The sequence below is a fragment of the Hippopotamus amphibius genome, chromosome 4 (genome assembly GCF_030028045.1).
Source record: "Hippopotamus amphibius kiboko isolate mHipAmp2 chromosome 4, mHipAmp2.hap2, whole genome shotgun sequence".
NCBI classification, from domain to species: domain Eukaryota; kingdom Metazoa; phylum Chordata; class Mammalia; order Artiodactyla; family Hippopotamidae; genus Hippopotamus; species Hippopotamus amphibius.
This window is the reverse complement of record NC_080189.1, coordinates 155,589,573-155,611,734: the sequence shown is the minus strand read 5'-3', so window position 1 is coordinate 155,611,734 and position 22,162 is coordinate 155,589,573. Positions and strand designations below refer to the sequence as shown.

General features: G+C 51.1%; 1 protein-coding gene across 1 annotated transcript in view; it reads right to left on the bottom strand.

Moving 5' to 3' along the window:
• PLEKHD1 (pleckstrin homology and coiled-coil domain containing D1) overlaps positions 1–22,162 on the bottom strand; it is a 30,837-nt gene that overhangs the window by 5,962 nt on the left and 2,713 nt on the right. The window contains exons 2-7 of the mRNA XM_057732419.1: positions 9,526–9,619; positions 9,115–9,204; positions 8,808–8,884; positions 7,847–7,938; positions 6,787–6,839; positions 781–875 (exon numbers count right to left, since the gene is read on the bottom strand). Of these exons, the coding sequence (XP_057588402.1) occupies positions 781–875; positions 6,787–6,839; positions 7,847–7,938; positions 8,808–8,884; positions 9,115–9,204; positions 9,526–9,619 (501 nt within the window). The remainder of the gene's footprint in view (positions 1–780; positions 876–6,786; positions 6,840–7,846; positions 7,939–8,807; positions 8,885–9,114; positions 9,205–9,525; positions 9,620–22,162) is intronic.

Genomic DNA, 22,162 nt, shown 5'->3' with positions numbered 1-22,162 from the left:
CATCGCCCACCTCCTCTCCCTCCTTCAGTCAGTAACTCTTCTTGCCTGTTCACTGGATGCCAGCCCCTGTATGCCAGCCGTTGTACTGTACCTCTGTACTTTTCAAGCTACTGTACTGTAAGGTTAAAAATGTTTTCTTTATCTTTTGTGTTGTTTCTTATGTATTATTTGTGTGAACAGTATTATAAACCTATTAAAGTAGAGTACTATATAGCTGATTGTGTTAGCTGGATACCTAGGCTAACTTTGGACTTAAGAACAAATTGGACTCATGAATGCGCTCTTGAAACGGAACTTGTTCATGTGTAGGTGACTTTCTGGGCCCTACCTTCAGCAGATTCTAATCCTCTTAGATGATTATAATGTGCACATGGCTTTGCAAACCATACACAGACTAAAGATCCCAAGGGACAGACATCATTGGCCAGAATGTGAAAAGACTGTGAGGAAAGACAGGGAGTGTTGCGGGTTTTGGCCAATGGCACCTTCTGATCAGCCTGACCTGTCTGCCCTGGGGAAGGGAGGTTTGACCGAGGCAGGGGGTGCCTGTTACTTGCGAAGATGTCTGATTGCACCTGCCCATGGCCCATTGGTGTGGGGTCTATATCGTTCTCCGGGTACACCCCAAGGTCCGGAGCATTGGGAGGACGGGTTCAAACCAAGTCATCACGCAGTGAGGATCTCCTGGGAGGAGGCCTTTCCAGCCTGATGGGAAACATGGGTCCTACATGTCCAGGCCTGGGCGCGTCTTCCCCTCCCACCCCTGGGCACCACCGCCACCTCTTGATCTGCTCCTGCTCCATCCTCAGCTCCTGTACCACCTCCTCAAACTGCTGCTTCTCGGCCTCCAGCACCTGGTTCAGGCGCTCAAGCTCCTGAAGACAATCAGAGAGAAAGAAAAAGTGTCACAGGCAGCAAAGGGCCCCTGTGGTCAGGAACTCCCACTTTACCCCAGGGGACCCGCTGGGATTCAGCACAGCCTGCACCAGACGTGGCATGAAGCCCCGAGGAGCCCTGGCCCCACTCAGTGATGCACTGTCTCAACGAAACTGAGATCTGCGATGAGCTGGGCTCATTTAAAACACACTGAGAAAAAGAATATATTCAGTTATATCTATATAAAACTTTGCTGTACACCTGAAACTAACACAACATTGTAAATCAACTATACGTCAATAAAAATTTTAAAAATAAATAAATAACAGAACAAAACAAAAACCACTTAGCATGCTGAGGGCAGGGTTTAGAAATGATCCCCAAATTACTTCCTGTGACTGGATGTGATGACAATTCTAAAAGTCTGCTCCACTCCAACTCCAGTCACTCACACCCTAAGGTGTATTGGCTGGCCCCCAAACCCTGGAGGGAAACATGTGTGTGTATATTTCCATTAAAAATCCCTGGAGTGGCATCTGTTAGAAGTGGCAAAGGAAAGCTATTCCCAATCCCAAAGTCAGAGAATGAAGCCTTCTTCCTCTATATTTTACGCTGTGGGAGGATATTATTTCTAGGTCCACGTTCTCTCTCATCTTCTAGCTCCAAATTACGCCCTCATTTTTCACCCAGGAGCTTTGTTCTCGAGGATAATGGAAACCCTGCCATGCAGCACGGCTGCCTGTAGGGAGAAGTTGCCCTTGGCTTTAAGGAGAATCAGAGAAGGAATAAAACCTGAAGGAAAGGGAAGAGTCCATTTCCAAACCCTATGGGCTCCAACCCTAAGCTTCTTACCCAAAAGCTCACTACTTCTTTCCCTGCTAATTATTATGGGCACTTTTGGCGTGGCTCACGAATGGTCCCTGTGAGGGCTGCTCCCATGTGTGCTGATACCCCTCCTGGCACACGGCACGGCCACGGTCTACCTGCAAAGGCTGGGTGGGCCCACGGGACTGGCCAAGGCCAGTGGAATGTGAGCGGAAGTGTGTCACTTCCAGGTGGACGCCTTTAAGAGACAGGGCATGACATGCTATGTTCCCTTCCCTGCCACGGCAGCCAGTGTTGCCGCAAACAGTGGAGGCTCCGTGAGCCTGGATCCCTGAGAGAGGGGGCGTGAAGCAGGACCCCCAGCTGAGCCACGTAGCTGAGTGAGAAATAGACCTTTGCCATTCAAAGCCACGAATGTTTGGGGGTTGTTTGTGTCGGCAGTAGACACAGCCATATACGGCCATAATATAAATATAATCAAAATTTTATGCTTGTAGACCTCTGCCATTTTAATGAAAGAAGAGTTCAAAAAGTTTGAAAGCCTCTATTTTCATACCTTCTCTGTAGCTGACACATGGTATTGCAAATGACGATAAACCTCTCCGTAGCCTCAGATTCGAAAAACCTGACTGACTTTCTTTCTGGTGGCCTCCGCCTGCTGTGGCAGCGCTGTTCAGGGGACTGGTGAAATTACAGGCTGTAAGCATCCCTGGGCTTAGACCTGAGAAATCACAAGGGCACCTGGCTCTTCCAGGTACCTGGCTTCTGCTGCTTCAGAACAGATCACACAGGATCTGGCTGGAGGACACCATTCCACAACCTTAGCCTCCTAGCCTGGAGGGCCCCTTTCTCCAATACTGCAACCTGCAAATATTTCCCTTTACTTACTATTACACTGGAATATCTTTTTGTAATTGAAAATGGGAGACAGTAAATGATTAAAACCCCATGGAAATGTCCATACACTGCTGGTGGGAGTGTGAATAAGTACAAATTTTTTGAAAGCAGTTTGGAAATATACATCAGGAGTCTTAAAAGTTCTTGCCTTTTGAGTCAGTAATCCCACCTATAGGAGTCTATCGTAAGAAAACAAGTAGAAGAGTAGACCAAGACTTCAGTATAAAGATGTTCACTGTGGTGTATTTTATAATAGTGAAAACAGCCTAGATGTCCAAAAATTGAAGATTAATGAACACCACATATGATGAATCAGTACTTTGGTCATCAGAACTGATGTTTTCCAAGAATGTTGAATGACATGGAAAAGTGCTGAAGGTACACTATTAAAGAAGGTAAAATGAAAGGTATCGTGATAAAGGCAATAAAACTGATATGATCTGATATGATCCTATTATGTGTAAAATGTATATAAGAATAGTATATAGGGAAAAAGGCAAAGGAAAAACACTAAAACGTTGACAGTAATTACCGATCAGTTGTGGGATTAAGGATAAAATATGTTTTCTTCATGTTTTCCAAACTTTCTACAAAGAGCACAATTTCTACCATTAAGGGGAAAAGTTCTATATTAAAGAGGAAAAAGAAAGAGAATCTCCTTTCTGGTTGCTCACTTCTTTTCCACCTTCCATTTCAGCTGGATGATTCTTAAAAGAAGCTGATGTCCAGGTGCAGCCTAAGAATGCTGACTGGAGTGGAACACACAACCTGTAAAGCTGAAGCAGCCAGGACCTTCTGTTCATGCTGCCCAAGCTGGCATGAGTGTTTGAGGCACTGCTGCCACAGACTGAGGTCAGACTGGCTGCAGCTGAAGCCCTTCTGCACCACATCATGCGTGTGCTACTGACTCTTGGACCTGACTTCAGTTGCCAAAGTATGAGGTTGGAAAGAAGGCACTAGACGGCAAATTCCAGCTCCACGCAAGGAAGAGCTTTCAAATAGCGGAGAATAATGCGAAGGATACCTCCAGGGTGCTGAGCTGCCCATGCCAGAATCAGGATCAATGTCCCTCAGGGAGGTCGACAGAGAGCCTCACTTTGAAAGGGGTGGACCTTTCCAGCTCCAAGTGTCTGAGTTCTGACCAGGAGCACCCTGCCTGGCAGGAACCCTGCCTGACTGGCCTGGGCATTTCTGATTTCCTGTGTGCCTGCCCACATGCGAGGCTGAGCTCTCACAGTTCAACCAGAAAAGGAAAGGTAGGCAGGCTGCCCTGCTCCTGGGGATAAGAGTGATGAGGCCACAGGGAGCCAGGGACACCTGAGGGACCCGCACCCAAAGAAGGGCACTGTCTTCTGAGCCTGGGGAAGAAGAGCCCAGGATGGCTCCCTTTGAACTCTCAGCTCGTGCCCCTAGAGTCCCCAGCCCTTTCTGCCACGTGGAGGATGTCAGGGTGCACCATCACCAGTGCACATCTGCACAGGCCTTACCTGTCCACAAAGCAAGCCCTGCCTTGTTTTTCACTGAGCCCCACAGCAACTTGGGAGCTAGCCAGGCACAGCCATCGCTCTTATTGGAGTGTCACAGAGGCTAATTTGCCCAAGGTCATACAGTCAGTGATAGACTGGTCCCAGACCCTGAGTCTCCCTTTAGACCAGACTGCCTCTTAGAGACCAGAGAATCTTCATCTTCTCGCTGGGTCATGTACTAAATGCCTTTCTTAGTGGCCCAAGCGAGGCACTCCGAGACCATCTCTGTGGGTGGGTGAGGGGGGTGGGTGGATAGATGAGCAAGTTAAGGAAGGAAAACCCTTGACAGAATGACTCAGTGAGCCCTAGTCCTGATCGAGAGCACACAGCTGACTTGGGAGTGAGAAGCTAAGCACAGTCCTCTCCTTCCTGCTGACCCAGAGCAGCCTTCGCTGAGGTACCAGCTGGACCCAAATGAGTCTCGCTAACATTTTGTACCCAAAACCCAGGAAGTTCACAGCTGGCAGGCCTCCCTCCTTCAGTGAGCTATGGCTTTAAGCAACGTCTGTGAGCAGTGGGTCTCCGCTGGCCTCATTTCCTGGCTAAAGACCTAGATAGAGTGTCTAAATTTTCCTCGGGCTGACTGCTGCCCCAGATTTAGCCTCTCTGATGGGTAAGTCTGTCTCTCTCTCTGCCAGTGGCTGTATCTGTCGCTCCATCCCATCCCCTGGCTTCCTAAATTACCTGCCTTTAAGTGGCTGACATTCCCCCAGAAGTCTCACTTCTCAAAATGTATAGAACTGTATGAAGAAAATGCCAAAGCTCTAATGTGGGAGGGGCCCAGATGAGAGCCCGGACCCGGGGGCCCACACACTGCTCAGGGGGAGAAGGTCCAATGCCGTCACATTGCCAATCCTCAAATCCATGCAATCCTAATACAAATCCTCGATAGATTTGCTGTTTCATTTTTTTTTTTTTCTTTTTTGTTTGTTTGGGTTTGGGTTTGGGGGCTTTTTTTTGGGTTTTTTTGTTTGTGTTTGTTTTGTAATTGACAAAATGATACTGAAGTCTAGCTGGAAGAAAAAATGGGCAAGAATATCTGATAAATTTTTGGAAGAAGAAAAATGAGGGTGGATTGTCCTACTGGATTAAAATCAAGATGTAATGTAAAATTATAACAATCAAAAACATTCATTCATGGAGTCATTCCACAACAGTTATCAAGCACCCGTCCTGGGCCAGGCACGCTGCCAGCCTCTGGGAGTGTTTGGGGTGCTGCAGGCCCATGACGCTTCTTGACTGTCAAGCCTGTTTCCGAGCCCAGTGAGGGGTGGTTGGAAAGGGTGAGGAGTTTGCAAGAGTCAAGTCAGAGAGGCAGGCACTGAGCCCAGGCTGACGGGCCCAGGCCTGGACCTGCCTGAGAGAGGTGAGGAACAGGACCCAGGCAAAGAGAAGTGGACCAGGACTTCCCTGGTGGCGCAGTGGTTAAGAATCCACCTGCCAATGCAGGGGACACAGGTTCGATCCCTGGTCCGGGAAGATCCCACATGCCGCAGAGCAACTAAGCCCATGTGCCACAAGTACTGAGCCCACGCACCTAGAGCCCACGCTCCGCAACAAGAGAAGCCACTGTAATGAGAAGCCCTTGCACCACAACGAAGAGTAGCCTCCGCTTGCCACAACTAGAGAAAGCCCGTGTGCAGCAACAAAGACCCAAAGAAGCCAAAAATAAATAGATAATAAATTTATTTTTTAAAAAAAGTGGACCAAATCAGGCCCTCCCTCTGCAGACGCCTCAGGGCACGGCATTCTGTGGCTTGGGGCTCAGGCAGTTCACGTGCAGGATGGGCTCATAATTAATGCTTGTAATACTCAAAAACCTCAGATGTTCACTAGGCACATGCTATGTGCTAAGCACTTTGTATGTAACATCTCACTTAATCCTCAAAACATTGCTGATAAGATGGGTTCTATAATTATCCCCATTTTTCAGAGACTATTAATGTTCAGAGAGGTTAGATAACTTGCTCAAGGTCACATAGCCAGAAGCAGTGAAGGTCCAATCCAGACACAGGCAGCCTGGCTCCAAGTCAATGCCACTAACCACTACCCTACCCTGCCCTTCAGTGATCATGACTTCTCAGAATACGCAAGGCCCTGTGCTGCATGGAGATCCCAAGTGGCGTGGACTTCAGCAGCCCTTGCCTTTAAATGAGGCAAGGGTCTCCTTCACCCCACAAGCTGCTTCCAACCAAAGCTTGGCCTCCTTAGAACTTGTATGTTAACATTTAAAGGATGAAGGAACCCCTGATATCATTCAACCCAATCACATTTATGGTGCCAGCAGCCACCCTGTAGATGAGAAAGGCTGCCACAGCCTCCTGTGAATATCAACAGTAACAAGCAGCTCATTACGTCCTGACACAGCTTATAAAATTTTTGAATGGCTCTTTCTCTAGAAAGTGATCACCTATCCTTTTCACTTTCCTCCCCAGGGACTGGCAAGGAGAAATACACTTCTTGCCAAGAAGCGACAGCAAGTCCCAAGCACTGTCATCCCACTGGCCTCCCTGCTCTGCCTGTCTGATTTCCCAGCAAGTTGTGTGGGTGCCCATCTCCCCTGTATCATTCCCCAGTATCAGGAACACACACCAGTGTACTGTGGCTGCGAAAGGGCCCGCAGAGCGGGAGGCAGTGGGGAGTGGCCTTGACGTGCCCCTACCTCTCTCTGCTCCCTCTGAAGGCAGAGCTCTTCAGTCTCTTCCATCAGTTTATCTGCCAAAGCAAGCACACACACACACACACACTCATGAAAAGCTCACTCCAGATCCAGTCCTCAGGGCTCAGCGCCTCCGATCACCGCCATCACCCCCAGCCCCTCCCAGGAAAGAGGTCGGCACTTCCGTGCCCAGGCCAGCCAGAGGAGGGGCAGCTGCTGGGCATGGAAGCTCCGTGCTGCCCTGAGCTGCCACCCTCCTGTCCCAGCACTGTCCCAGCTTTGTGCAGTCACAAGACAATGACAGCTCATCTTTGGGAGCTCAGGTGGGTCCCTGCACCCCTGTGGTGCCGTTAACCTCTATGCTGGTGTCTGGCTCGTGAGGCAGAGCAGGTCCTGGGGGCAGAGGGTGTCTGTAGCAGGCAGAGGGGAACCAGTGCTGGGGTCCAACATGTCTAAGGAGGCAGCAGGGGAGAGGGTCCCAAGCAAAGGACCAACCTCCCAGACTCACCTTCTTTCTCAAACAGAGCATGCCTACCAGCCAGTCAGGAGCACAGGGGCCTAGAACCTTAAAGTGGGCTGGGGGTTACGACTGGGGCCAAGTCCAGGACCTGGGGGCCCAGGGCAGGATAACAACATCAGTTCCATTTGTGAGGCCCTTACTGCATGCCTGGCACAAGTGCTTCCAGGCATTTTCTCATTTAACCTGATCCTCATACCACCTCTAAAAGCTAGGAACAAAAATGTCTCCACTTTAAGGATGAGGAAACTGAGGTTTAGGCTAAGCTACTAAAGATACACACAGCTGATGGATAAATGACAAAGTTGGGTCCAGAACCCAGCTCCTAACCACCAGGCTCTCCTGCCTCCTGTCGTGCTGGCCCAGAGGACATGTATCATGTCATAACGCCCTTCAGGTTCTGAGTCGGTCTCGGGCTCCCAGTAGCTTGCTAAGCCCCACCCAACACACACTCCCTCAGTCCTGCATCAAGCCCCCGGCTGCAGCCCCCGGCCCTGAAATGCTACCATCAGGGAGTCTCCATTTCCAGTCCATCCCTCAGCCAACCTAAATACTCCTGCTTCTCCTTGGCCAACTGCAGCCCCTGGGCCTCTAGGCTTTTGATCATGGCTTCTCCCAGCTGGGCATTCTTCCAAGTCCTGGGGAGGGAGGGCAGATGGGACAGGAGAGAAGAGGAAGAAACACAAAATCGTTAAAACTGAAGAGTGGAGCAGAAAGAGAAGGTGCATGGTGTGTACTCGCCATCCTTTCTCCTCCAGAATCCCAGCTCGCATTCACCCTGGCAGCCATGGCTCCAGGCATGCCACCAGCATTGGTCAGTTACAGTCCCTGGAGGCTGGCCCAGGCTGCAAAGTGGGCCACGGTGGGCTGAGCCGACAGCAAGGAAGAGGTGGCTTCCTGGGCTGCTTTCTACACCTCTGAATGCCCACCAGCTGGCACAAGGCCTGGCACAGGGAACATACTCAGTACTATTTGTGGACTAAAAGCACAACCCAGCATGAATAGGCAGGTGCTGGGACAGGGGTTTCTGTGCAAATGGCCTGTGCTGGGCTGGAGGTTTCTGTGATCTGGACTGTGATCGACAAAGCACCGGCTCTGGTCCTCGCTAGGATTAACGATGGGCCTGGGGAGATGAGATGGGTGTCGGGAGGCAGCCCAATCCTCCCAGTGATGCTGGATTTGCTCCCGAGAGTTGGAGACAAATGGTGTCCACGTCTGCCATCTGGGACTCTAGACAAGCAGAGCTCACTTTGCTTAAAACTCACTTAGCAGGACTCTCCCCCTCCCCCCGTCCCCCGCCCCGCCAAAGATGCTCTAAACCTGGTCTGTCTCCTCTCCCCGCACTAACCAGTTCCACAGCCCTGTCCTCCCCACCCTGACCTCTCCCGGGGTGCTCAGTGCCCCCCGGGATCCCAGCAGAGAGGCAGGGAGATCAGGGTTGGCTCAGGCCACACCCCTTCCCCTTCTGGACCCTCAGGCTGCCCCCCTCCTGCCCGTGTGCACTTACACCTTCCCAGACTCCTGCAGCATCTCCAGCCACTGGGTCTGCTCAAACTCCGATTCGGCAGCCAGCAAGATGTTTCCCTGCCAGGAAGAGGAGCCACGGGTGTGCCTGAGAGGAGGCCACCCTGAGGACCATGGAGGCCACGGCCAGGCCTCTGCAGGCCCTGCTCTGCTCTCCCACCCCACAACCTCAAGCCACTGACACTCTTCCCAGGCCAGCCCACTGGAGGGGCTGCCCCCAGGGAGCCTGGGGTCCCAGAGAAGCTGCTCTGCCCTTGCTGAGCCCAGGCTGAGGAGAGAGGCTTACTCACGTGGAAATCCTGATGGGAGATTTTCATGGCATAGGGCATGCTGGGCTCTTCCTTGGCCTCCACCAGGCAGCCCCCCAGAGGGATGACACCCTGAGAAAGAACCGGAACAGATGGCCCCCACCCCACCCAGCCCAGGTCACTCAAGGCTCTGGGAGTTCTCAGCCATATCCAGCTGTTGCCAAGGGCCTGAGGCTAGAAGCCAGACCAGAACTCTCCCAGAGGGGGCACAGAGGGGCGGGGACCCAGCCCAGGAGGGGGCCAGGGTGGCTTGTGCCCCAAAACAGATTTGTTTTCCAGACTCTGTTAGACCAGAGCAGGACACCAGATAGTACCCTACCCTCAGAGGACACCATCCCCCGCTGTCCCCGCTGGGCCCTCCCTCACTGTGGCCCTGGGCAGAGGCCCCCTCACCTTAGGATGTATATTGAAGTATTTATTGGTTTCAAAGCTCTTTTTTTCGCTCTCAGAGTAGTAAAGAAGAAAGCTCTCTTTGATGATGAAAAACCTATAGCAGACGGTGGGGAAGGAGGGGCAACCAGGAGAGAAGGGGTGAGGTTTCTCGGGAGGACAAGAGTGCCCTTGAGGGGCCCACGCTCACATGGGGACCCCTTGGGGACACCAGCTCAGATTCACCCTCACCAACTCATGTGCCACATCTGGGCAAAAGCCTCAGCTGGCCAGCCGCCTGCCAGCAGGCAGCCCAACCCTTGCACCAGTGGGCAGCGGAAGTGGGAAGCCCACAAGTGGCCTCCAGCGGCTTCCACAACTGGCTCCTCCAGCCCCCTGAGCCGCCACACAGCGGGTATCTGTGGTCCTTCCCCTCAGGTACATTCAACCCTGTGAACCATCATCTTGGTCCCTTAGGTTCTACCCCAGGAGGGGTGGAAGGAGGACAAGAAGACACAGATTCCAAGGTGGGTCTTTTGACAAGTGGTCCTGAAGACTGGCAATTGAATGGGATGTGGGTACCAGGCTGGTGAGGCCAGGCCTGCAGCCTACATGTGACACCTGCATTGCCTTTGGCCTCAGCTGCTCCACGGCCTCCTTCTGGGATTTGGATCTAACTTAGGATCTCTGGGCCCTTGATGTTTTCTAACTTTGAGGCCCACAGGTGGAGCCCCAGACCGACCCTGGGGACTCTCACAGGACTGGTGATTGGAGCTGACTAGGATAAGACACCAGGTAAACCTCCAGGGGAAGAGCCAATCGGATCTGAGAGCCCAAGGCTCTGGGACACCCAGGGTGCCTGGCTCCTTCCTCCCAGGGCCCCTGCTAATGGCGCTGTTGGAGCCGTGGTACTGGTGGGGGCGGGGGGCGGGGGGCGGAGCAGAAACAGAGCTCAGATGGGCTCATGACAGCCAGCAGTGCGACTCGCCTTGGCTCTGTGTTCAGTGACGTCATATTGGTAGCTGATATTGGTCACAGGGGGAGCATTTACACCATGGAAATCATCAAATGCTGCAAAACAGTGCTCCACCCCACCCACCCTCAAGAGAGCCAGTTGTTAACCATTTACCAGCACACCACTGGTTGGACGCACCCTCTTGGGAGGGGCCTGAAAATTTGCTGGTGAATGTCTGAAGATGCCACCAGCCATGGGGACCTTCCTGAGGCCACGCTGCAGCGGGAGGGTCACCGGGATGGCTGACAGCTGCCATTTCACCTCCCCCAGGAAAGGAGCTCAGCTCTGTCCTTTGCTGTGCACCTCACCCCAACCATGTTGTTCATTTGCACTGACCCTCCCCGCCCAGCCAGATACTGAGGGGAGCTGTGGACCTCAGAGGTGACATCCTGCCAATGCCAACTCTTCCCCCAGTGGCAGAAGAACATGTGAATACCAGTCTCTACAGAACTGCGGGCACATTCTGGGACCCCCAACCCCTGATCCTGCCCACCTTCTCAGCTTTCCCATCACGGCTGCCCTTCAGCCTCTGCTCCAGGCGAACAGTGAGCTCACTGCCTGCTGCCTCACTCTGTTTTGCATGATCCTGAGAGGAAGAGTGTGCAGTCTCCCAGGAGTGCCCAGCCTCTCTGTTCATCTGGCTGGACCTGTCTCAGCCTGCATGACCAGCCCAGCCCACACTGCTGTCTGAGCTCCTGCTGCACTTGCTGATTGGCCGTGCACCCGGGACTTAGTGCCACTGCCACACCCCATGTGCTCATCTTGTCCAGACGGGACTCCGGGCACCTGGAGGGCAGGCCATGGTCCTTCAGTCCTGTGGGCTGCGGGAGATGTCCCCAGACAGTTTCAAGGGAACTTCACAAAGTAGTTAAGAACACAGACCTGCCACTTCTTAGCTGGCGAACCTTGGGCAAGTGAGTTCACCTCTCAGAGCCTCAGTTTTCTCCCCAGTAGAATGGGGATGATAACGCTGACCTCATCTAGTTATTGCGAGGATCAAAGGAGATCATGCTCATCCCTCTGCCAATTCACAAAGACCCAGGATGGGGCCATGCATTCCCATGGGGATGGGACCACCCACAGAAGAATGGGAGGCAGGCAGCACAGGGCCACCTCCTGGGGCCCTTCTCCTCCCCTTTCAATGGCTTCTGCAATACTGCTATGGACTGAACTCTGTCGCCCCAGATTAATATGTTGAAGCCCTAACCCCAAATGTGACTGTTTCAGGAGATAGGGTCTTTAGGCGGTAATTAAGGTTAAATGGGGCCAAGAAGTGGGGCCATAATCCGATATGACTGTGGCCTTATAAGAGGAAGCATTTGCTCTCGCACTCTGCCACTTGAGAACACAGTGAGAAGGCAGCCGTCTGCAAGCCAGGAAGAGGGTCCTTACTAGAACCCGCCTATGCCAGCACCCTGATCTCAGACTTCCAGCATCCAGAACAATGAGAAAATAAATTTCTGTTGTTTAGCAGAAAAGTTTAACAGTTTAACAGACTGTTTACTCAGTCTATGGTATGTGCCTGAGCTGACTAAGGTAAATACCTTTGTGCCTTCCTGACACTTCTGGAGCCTCCTCCTCACTCAGAGCAAAGCACTGTGCCAGGGAAGGGTGAGGGTGGCAGGCAGATGGTCACTAGACCCATGAGCAGGGAGAGAACAGGGCTCTGGAGGCAAACAATTTCTGTCCGGCAAGCCACAGCCTCAAGCAAGCTTCCAGCCTTGCTGAGGCTTTCTTTCAAAGCTCCTCCACAAAAAGAGGATGCAAATATCTGTCTCTTGGGGCTGCTTTGAAGATACATTCATTGATTCAACAAATAATCATGGCACCCCCACCTATGCCAGGCAATGTTCTGGGTGCTGAGAGAGAGCTGTGGGCAAGAGAGATGCACATCTCTGTTCCCATACAGCTTATCCTTGAGTGTGTGTAGTGAGGAGGCAGATGGTAAATAAGTAAGAAAGAAATGCATGTACCAGACGTTGATAAATGCTATGGAGAAAAATAAAGCAGGGTAAGCGATGGGGTGAATGGTGGGTGGTGGAGGTTTTGATATTAAACAGAATGGTCAGAAAGAGCCCGAAGGTAATATTTGTGGAGAGGTAAGAATTCCAGGCAGAGGAGCTGCTGGTGCAAAGGCCCTGGGGTGGAAAGTGTGCCTGGCTCTGGAAGGAACTGAGGCTGCAGCGTGGCTGCAGCAGAGAAAGCCAGGTAGAAAGCAGATTGTGTAAGACTCTGTTGGCTACTATAACAACATTAATGATAAAGCTAACGTTTATTTAGCTCTTATCCCAAGCCATGCCTTATTCCAAGCAGTTACCTCTGTTAACGCAGTTAAACACTCACTATTATCCTATGAGGCAGATGTCTGCATTTTCTATGGGCAGAAATGAAACAGAAAGGTCACGACCTGCTGAAAGTCAGACTGCTAGTTGTTGAGGCTGGTTTTTCCTCTGAGTAAGAGGGACAGCCACTGGAGGGTTCCGAGAGGGGTGACATGATCTGACTCATATTGCAAAAGGTTCAGCCTGGCTGCTGGGTTGAGAACAGATTGCTGGTGGGGAGTTTGGGGGTGTGTGGTGGGGGGTGAGGCATGGGGATCCATTAGTGGCCACAAGAGAGGCAAGAAAGGATCTGGTAGATGAAGGCATGTGAGGTCCTCTGCACTTGTCTGCCGCACAGGATGTGTCCCCAAATGTCATGGCCCTCCTGCCCTTCCCTCTGAAGGAGGGCACAGAGGGGCAGTGGCAGACAGACGTCCAGAGCAGCCTTTGCTCCATGCTGGCCAGACTTCAGCAGGCCTAAGGGCCCCTGTGGTTGCAGGGGTCAGGGAGGGCCCACGTGCCATGCACGCCAAGACTGGCCCCGTTGCAGCTGCTCTCGGTTTGGTTTGGATAGGGGTGGGGGGCACAGGGAGGGGGGCTGGCATGGACCTGGAGGAGGAGGGCGGCAACTCCCTGGCTGGCAAGGAGGAGGATCGCCCAACAAAGGCCACATTTGACAAGCGCACTTTGAGGACCCAAAGGGCTGGCTTTGCTTATAACCCCACCTCAGGCCGCCCGCTGCTCCGGCTGAAGACTCTCAGCTTCGCCTCAGCAGGTGGGGGCCCAGGGCCAGCGTGTCCCTGCTCAGAAGAACACTTCCTCTTCCTGCCTCTTCCTCCAAAGTCCTCTTACTATCGGGGCTCTCATTCTGACTGCAAGCCAGGGGCCACCTCCTTCTGGGCTCTGCAGAGTTGGGCTGGCTGAGTAGGCGCTAGAGATAGTTATTGGCTGTTTAGCTGTTCTCAAGTACTGCTTTCCACGCAGAGCGTATGTATCAGTATTTGATCCATGTAACAATCCTGGAAGCTAGGGCTTTTTGTTCCCATTTTACAGATGAGGAAACTGAGGCTTAGAGGTGAAGTAATACACTCAAGGTCACACAGCCAGGGCAGAGGTGGAGCTGGGACTGGAACCCACAGACAACAGCCCCTGCTCCTACTCCCATGCCACACTGTCCCAGGAGCTGCCTCAGCCATCGTGCCAGCACCTAGGCAGGAAACAGATGGGCCAAAGGCAGTAGGTGTCAAGGCCGGGGTAGCCAAGGGTCAGAGCTCTGCCACTCACCAGCAGTGTGACCGGGGCAAGTCCCCTGATCTCTCTAGGCCTCACCTCCCTTAGAGTTGTTGGGATAATGAAATGAGTTTGTTCATAAAGACTTCGAACATTGCGCGATACCTGGTAAATATTCCTTAAATGTTTACTTCTTTTTTAAAAATAATTAATTAATTAATTAATTTTTTATTGGTTGCACTGGGTCTTCATTGCTGCACATGGACTTTCTCCAATGGCGGCGACCGGGGGCTACTCCTCATTTGGGGCGTGGGCTCCTCATTGTGGTGTCTTACTCTTGTGGAGCACAGGCTCTAGGCACGTGGGCTCAATAGTTGTGGCTCATGGGCTCTAGAGTGCAGGCTCGATAGTTGTGGTGCACGGGCTTCGTTGCTCTGCGGCATGTGGGATCTTCCTGGAGCAGGGATCGAACCCGTGCCCCCTGCATTGGCAGGCAGGTTCTAAACCACTGCGCCACCTAGGAAGTCCCTAAATATTTACTTCTATTACTTCTCTTAGTATTTATTATTATTAGTTTCAGTGTCTGCTGCAGCCTCCCCTGACCTCCTTTCCCATTTGTGCTCACAAAAGCTCCTACTGGCGGGAGCTCTTGGCTCCAGCCCAGCTGGCCAGCTCGCTGTCCTCCAAACACACAGCACTTTCCGGCATCTGCGCCTCCCTCCTGTCCAAGACCCACTTCAGTCCTGGGTGAAGCTTTGTCTCCAGCCCTAGCCCCAGGGCCTCCCTGTCCAGCCCACTGTGCTGTGGTGAAGCCCAGAGAATGTGCGTGAGTCTGTGTCTGGGGGGGTCAGTGTCTGCCCTGGCTGCCTTTTTTCTCTGGTCTTAAAGAATTTAAGTATTTTCACCTCTAGCTTAAGGAGCATTTATGAGGTACCAAGACCCTAATTTTTCCAAGTGTTTTATTGACATTATCTCATTTAAATCTCTCATAACAACTCTAAGAGATGGGGGTGTCTGTTTTTCCATTTCACTGGTAAGGAAACTGAGGCACAGACACATTTAGCAACTAGTAAAGGGCAAACTGGGAACTCAGCTCTGTCTGCCTGTTACTGAACCAGGTTCATTTGCCCGATGTGCAGCAAGCCAAATGCTGAGATGCCAAGGTTTGCAGCAGAGAAAGGGGCATACGTGTAGAGGCCAGTAGCTCCTGTTACATACTGGGTTGGCCAGAAGATTCGTTCGCTTTTTTCCATAAGATGGCTCTAGTAGCACTTAGTTGTCTTTAACTTCATTCAAAACAATTTTGTTAGATTGTATTGTGACAGCTGTCATATCAGCAGGCATTAAAAAAAGACATAAAAATTGGTGAATTTTTGTGTAGCCATTTTAATATTGAAGATGGAAGAAAAAAAGCAACATTTCAGCATATTATGCTTATTATTTCAAGGAAGGTAAAAATGCAACCGAAATGCAAAAAAAGATTTGTGCAGTGTATGGAGAAGGTGCTGTGACTGATCAAACGTATCAAAAGTGGTTTGTGAAGTTTCATGCTGGAGATTTCTCGCTGGACGATGCTCCACAGTTGGGTAGACCAGTTGATGTTGATAGTGATCAAATTGAGACATTAATTGAGAACAATCAATATTATACCACGCAGGAGATAGCTGACATATTCAAAATATCCAAACCAAACGTTGAAAATCATTTGCACCAGCTTGGTTACATGAATCGCTTTGATGTTTGGGTTCCACATAAGTTAAGCGAAAAAAATTTTCTTGACTGCATGCAATTCTCTACTTAAACATAATGAAAACGTTCCATTTTTAAAACAAATTGTGACGGGCGGCGAAAAGTGGATACTGTACAATAATGTGGAACGGAAGAGATCGTGGGCCGAGTGGAATGAACCACCACCAACCACACCAAAGGCCGGTCTTTATCCAAAGAAGGTGATTTTGTGTATATGGTGGGATTGGAAGGGAGTCCTCTATTATGAGCTCCTTCTGGAAAACCAAACGATTAATTCCAAATACTGCTCCCAGTTAGACCAACAAAACAGCACTCGACGAAAAACGTCCAGAATTAGTCAACAGAAGATGTATAATCTTCCATCAGGATAAGGCAAGACCGCGTGTTTCTTTGATGACCAGGCAAAAACTATTACAGCTTGGCTGGGAAGTTCTGATTCATCCACCATATTCACCAGACCTTCAGATTTCCATTCATTTCAGTCTTTACAAAATTCTCTTAATGGAAAATTTCAATTCCCTGGGAGACTAAAAGGCACCTGGAAGAGTCAGTTCTTTGCTCAAAAATATAAAAAGTTTTGGGAAGATGGAATTATGAAGTTGGCTGAAAAATGGCAAAAGGTAGTGGAACAAAACGATGACTACGTTGTTCAATAAAGTTCTTGGTGGAAATGAAAAATGTGTCTTTTACTTTTATTTAAAAACCAGAGGCACTTTTTGGCCCACCCAATATATATTAATACCACATCGGAAGTTAAAACCTACTGAGAGAAAAGTAGACAACTTGGCTCCAACAAGTGTCATCTCAAGAACCTGGATTCGATCTCTTGGGAAATATCTTCTCATGGACCCCATCAGGAATAAGGTGTATAGTTGAGGGATTACTTAAACTGTCTTTTTTTTTTTTTTTAGTGCTTGCTAGGACTTATATTCCTCCTTGTTAAAACTCTGTCCTTGCTCTTTGCCATGTATCTTTAAGCCCCAAATTCTAACCCATATGATGATCATTGAACATAAAGACCCAGACACCACCCCCGCCCCAAAAAAGAAAGAAAAGACCCAGACCCAAAGCCTTCAATGCAAAACAATTTTCAATCAAATACAAAACAATTCCATTTCTCAAATCCTCCCTAGGCCTTTGCCCCAATCAGCAGAAAGTAGTCCTCTTCCCTCTAGATTGAGGCATTGGATCAAAAGATAGGGGAGGACTGAAACTGTGCCCTACAGGGTTAAAAATCCATAACAGAAACTGGTGACTAACAAATTCTTGAGCTTGTCTTACAGAACAGCAGATAAGGGAACGGCTTGTTTAAAACCCCTCTGCTTGTAACACAACAAAACTTGCTGAAACTTGATGGAACCAACCCAGCGGATCGGAGCCCGCACAGAATAGACTCGCTTGTCTCACAGGTGACCTTTTGACGTCACAGCCCCAAATTCCTCCACGTTCCAGACCAAACTCCCCCGGAATTTGCACACGTGTCCCATGAAGAAGCATGTAACTCAGATACGCTTGCGCAGAACACCGATTCCCTCACCTCCTTTCCTGCAATCACCTCTCCCCACGCCTCAAACCACCCTGCTTGTTTATACCATAAACACCCCAAGCTCCTCGCCTTCAGGGAGATGGATTTGAGAGTTCTTCTCCCTGCTCCTCACTTGGCTGCCTTGTGAATAAGTCTTTTCTCTGCTGCAAACCTGGGCGGCTCAGCGTTTGGCTTGCTGTGTGTCGGGCAAATAAACCTGGTTGGGTAACATGCTGACAAAGCTCAGGTTCTCAACCACTGTGCTCTCTGCCCAGTCCCCCTCACCACTGCACTCTCTCATCGCATCAGACCTGGCATTGTTGTTTGTTTTCTTAGAGCTTCTCTCTGCGAAGTGACTGTAAGCTCCTGGCCGGCTCAGGTCAGAGAGCATGAGCGAGTCACCTGGTACAGTCTGGGCCCTGGGGCTTGATGATTTCCTGCCCTCAGGGAGTTTATAGGCAAACGCAGGAGTGAGATTGTACAAATCAATAATTTAAGAAATACCCAATGCTTATTGAGCTCCTCCTTGGTGCCAGGCACTGTTTTAGTAACGTCAGAATGCTTGTTAACTCCTTAAACTTCTTACACGAACTAGATGAGGTGAGTGGAGAACAGAGAGGTTAAGTAACACACCCCATGTCACACAGCTGGTAAGTGGGGAGCTGGGATCACTATAAAGCAGCAGAGCACCCTGTGACATTGTTTGCATGAGATACAGGAAGAGTACAGATTGGGGAGGAACGAACGGTTTAGGTGTCCAGCCAAGGGAGTGATAAGTGAGAGGAGGTGACAACTGAGCAGGGTTTCGAAAAATGAATAAGAGTGTCTAGGAAACTGAGAGGAAGAGGAAAGGGGAGGTGCATTCCAGACAGAAGGAACAGCGGATGCAACGAATAGTGTGTTCAAGGTTATCAGGTAGGTGCCAAAGGGGTGGGCAGTGGTGTGGGGGGAGGGGGAGTAAGAGGCGAGCCAAGGTCAAAGAGAGAAGTGGGGCCCAGAGCAGGGTGGGGCTTGTCATCCTTGTGAGAATGTGGGGCTGCTTCTTGCACATGAGCGAAACTGCCAGCAGGTTTCAAACAGGGCACCTGTGAGGTCAAATTACAGTTTTAGACATGGAGAGGGTGGCTTTCAGGGCTCCGCAGCCGGGCCAAGGGGCAGATTAGAGTTATTGGTCATTGCTGTTACAAATCAGCAGGGCTCGCTGGACAGACAAGGGTGAGGAGAGCAGAGTCTAGGATGACATGAGGGCCAGGACACTAGCTGAGGTGACAAGGTGGACACAGGTGCCATCCAAGTTGAACCAGGGAACCCAGGAGGGACTTGCCTAAGCTTTGACCCCCTTCTTTCCTCTCCTCCTCAGTGCTCTGAAGGCAACAAGGGCTCAAGCAGAGCTTGATGGTCAACACTGGCCTCACAGTCGAACCAGCTGGAAGTGAGGAAAAGATGCTTCTTAGGCCCACTGGTACCTTCTAAGTTGGGTGGGTCCTGGCAAAGAAAGGCTCACCTACTCTGCTGAGCTCCTTCATGTGTGGAGATGTAAAACCCAAATGTGGGCGTAAGGGCTGGAAAGGGCCTTGCGTCACAGAGTGAGAGAGACTTGGAGTTGGGGGAAATCTTGGAGGGTGGTGGGGAGGAGGGGTGATGGGAGAGTGTAGAGGAGACAGGATGCAGGGAAGATGCAAGAGCCCAGATCCTACATGGTCAAGAGACAGCAGTGAACAATCCCAGCTCTGGTGGTAGTGAGATGCACTGCCTTGGAGGGCTTGAGAAATCAGGGAGCTGACACTCAACTAGATGCTGGCACCTCTGGGATTTAAATGTCTTCTCCACCCTGCTCCTTGCCAAACCTTTCCTTTAGCACAGTCTACTAGACCCCAAAGACCTTGTGTGGAGTCTGGTGCATCTGTGTGGCAGTGGGGACAGGCAGGGAGACTGCGGAGTGAGCCAGGGTCCATATCTTCTAGCGCGGCCAGGAGCATCTACACTGGGCAGCCAATTCATCCGCAAACAAGGAAACAGGAGTTTAGGACTTTCCTGATGGTCCAGTGGGTAAGACTCTGCCTGCTAATGCAGGGGACACAGGTTCAATCCCTGGTCCAGGAAGATCCCACATGCCAAGGAGCAACAAGCCCATGCACCACAACTACTGAGCCTGCGCACCAGAACTACTGAAGCCCATGCACTCTAGGGCCCAGGTGCCACAACTACTGAGCCCGCATGCTGCAACTACTGAAGCCCACTCACCTAGAGCCTGTGCTCCACAGCAAGAGAAGCCACTGCAATGAGGAGCCTGCGCACCGCAACGAAGAGTAGCCCCACTTGCAACAACTAGAGAAAGCCCGCACGCAGCAGTGATGACCCAATGCAGCCAAAATAAATAGATAGATAAATAAATAAATAAAATTTAAAAAAGAAGCAAAGGGGGCTTCCTAGGTGGTGCAGTGGTTAAGAATCCGCCTGCCAATGCAGAGGTCACGGGTTCGATCCCAGCTCCAGGAAGATCCCACATGCCGCGGAGCAACTAAGCCCGTGTGCCCAAAAAAAAAAAAAAAAAAAAAGAAGCAAAGGGTTTCGAGCCCCTTGGGGTTAGTAGAAACCCTGTGCAGGCTTTACACTTCCTCAGGTCTTCCTGTGGGATGAGACCTTGGGCCAAATTTATCTCACTCTCCAGAGGGCAGCGAGAGCCCAGTAGACGTGCGAGCTGCCCATGAGTTACATTTGCAGGAAGGCGGGATACCCAGACTAGCTGCCCCTCCTTCCCTGGGCACAAATGTCCAGATCAGGACCAGCATGCAGGCTCCCTCATCCCTGAGCCCCTCAGGCCCTGAGAATGGAGGTGTGGGGTTTGGAGCCAGGTAAATCCTAGAGCCAGAGAAGGACAGTTTATCAGAAGTGTCCCTTTCAGAAGTGGCAGAAGGAAGGTAGAAATGACACAGCCCGCAGGGCATGTTCCTTCTCGTTCATTCCGGGCCGCCTGCTACACTCAGGGGATGCTCATCCTGAGACGGCGGGACAGTAAGAATCCTGCCTGTGAAGTACATGGGTGACGACACGTTAGGGTTTACGCAGAGGTCATCAAGTCCAAGGGGCCCCCAAGAATGTGAGCAACATTCTTCAAACAGCGTAGTAAAGACAGCCTTAGTGTGTCAAGCAGATAACAGTGCAGAGGCACTGGGGGAAGTGGGAGGGGGTCTTGGATCCCCCCCCTTGTGCTCCCCACTCCAGTGCGGTGGAGTCAAGGCACTTCGAGAATCACCATGGAATAGAGTTTAAAAGCCACAATTCGATCCATTTCCATTTTGTGGGTGAGACACTGCCGGCCAGTGAGATGTGACACAGTGATATCTCGGCCTGAGCCATGCAGGTGGTCACCGGCAGGGCTGGGACTGGAACTCAGAGTTCCTGCCTCTAAGCCTGGGTTCACTTGCCACCATGGCCACAGCTGCTCTCAAAAGAAACGGCTTCATATTTCCAAGTCTTGGACAGAAGGAAGTTGAATTGACTGAAAGTGTTCTTGCTTGAGTTCTGGCCTTTGTTTTCAAATAGGCTATCAACAGCCTCTAATGACAGCTCCTTGCGGGGGGGGGGGGGGGGGGGGGGGGGGAGGGGAGGGAGGGAGTAGGGAAGAAGTGTGTCTTGTTTGCACAACCAACTCATTTAACTTTGGTCCCGGCAAATCATCACGTGACCCCGGTGAAGCCTGAAATAATGGGTGTTATTTTATCTGACAGCTGTGCTGCAATCCAGACAGTGTACCCATCTCCTTAAGCTAAGGACTCAATGTAACCTTGATGCCACCACCTCAGATGGGGCAGCGAGCGAGGAACAGAGGGCTCTGGGGAGATCCCTCAGCTACCACCTAGCCACTGCTCACCACCAAACGCTGTCAATTCTAAAAGAAGTTTGGAGAACACAAGTTGATTATAAAAAGGGAGGCCTGAAGGCACCCTGCAGCAGGGATACAGCAAGCAGAGAGGCTGCAGCAGTGCTGGGGGGACGCCTCTCAGTCAGCTGTGAAAAACGCTACCTTAGCCAGAAAGTGAGACCAAATCCCAGTGTCATTAGAGTGAAGCTGAGCCTGGTGCGTGGAGGTGATACGCTAGCTCTTCCCCTCAGCCTTTGGAAGCTCAGCATCGCAGTGTCACCTTTAGGAAGCCATGCTCAGAGCCAAAGATGAAACTCCCAGACCCAAATCTCTGTGGGAAGAAAGTCTCCCCAAGTCTTTTTGGTATGATGACCACCAACTGCACAGATCACCTTTCCACACCTGCGCAGGTTGTGGCCTGAGATTTGGGAAAGGAGGCCACCGTCTCCATGGTTCCCCGGCACCTAGTGGACATCGTGAGTCTTAGCTCCCTGAGGCTGGACCATCGATGCTCCACAAGAGTGAGCTGCTGCTGGGCCCACTGGTCGCCTTACACCAGGGGGTGGGGGGAGGAGGGACAGGAGTGCAGGCACCCCTGCTGCAGGAAGGAATTGGCTGGGACCTCCTCATCATGGGCTCCAGCCTTGGGAGGTGTTGAGAGGGATTTAGGAGAGGGACTGGAATGCTGGGGGAAGTAGGAAGCCCTGGGAGAGAGCTGGCCTGTCTGCTGGACCAGCCTTACCATGGAGCCGACACCAGTGAAGGCCGAGATTCACTCCTTTCCTCCTTGTCTCTGAGCACCTGCATCTCCACCGCTCACAGGTTAGCAAGAGTCATCAACCTTACCCTCTAGACACCTCTCCAGATCCTCTTATCTCTGCTAAGGAATGTTTTTGATTCCTTTCTATTTTTGTTGTTCATGGGAAAAAAGCTGATCCTTCAGCTCAAGGGCATCT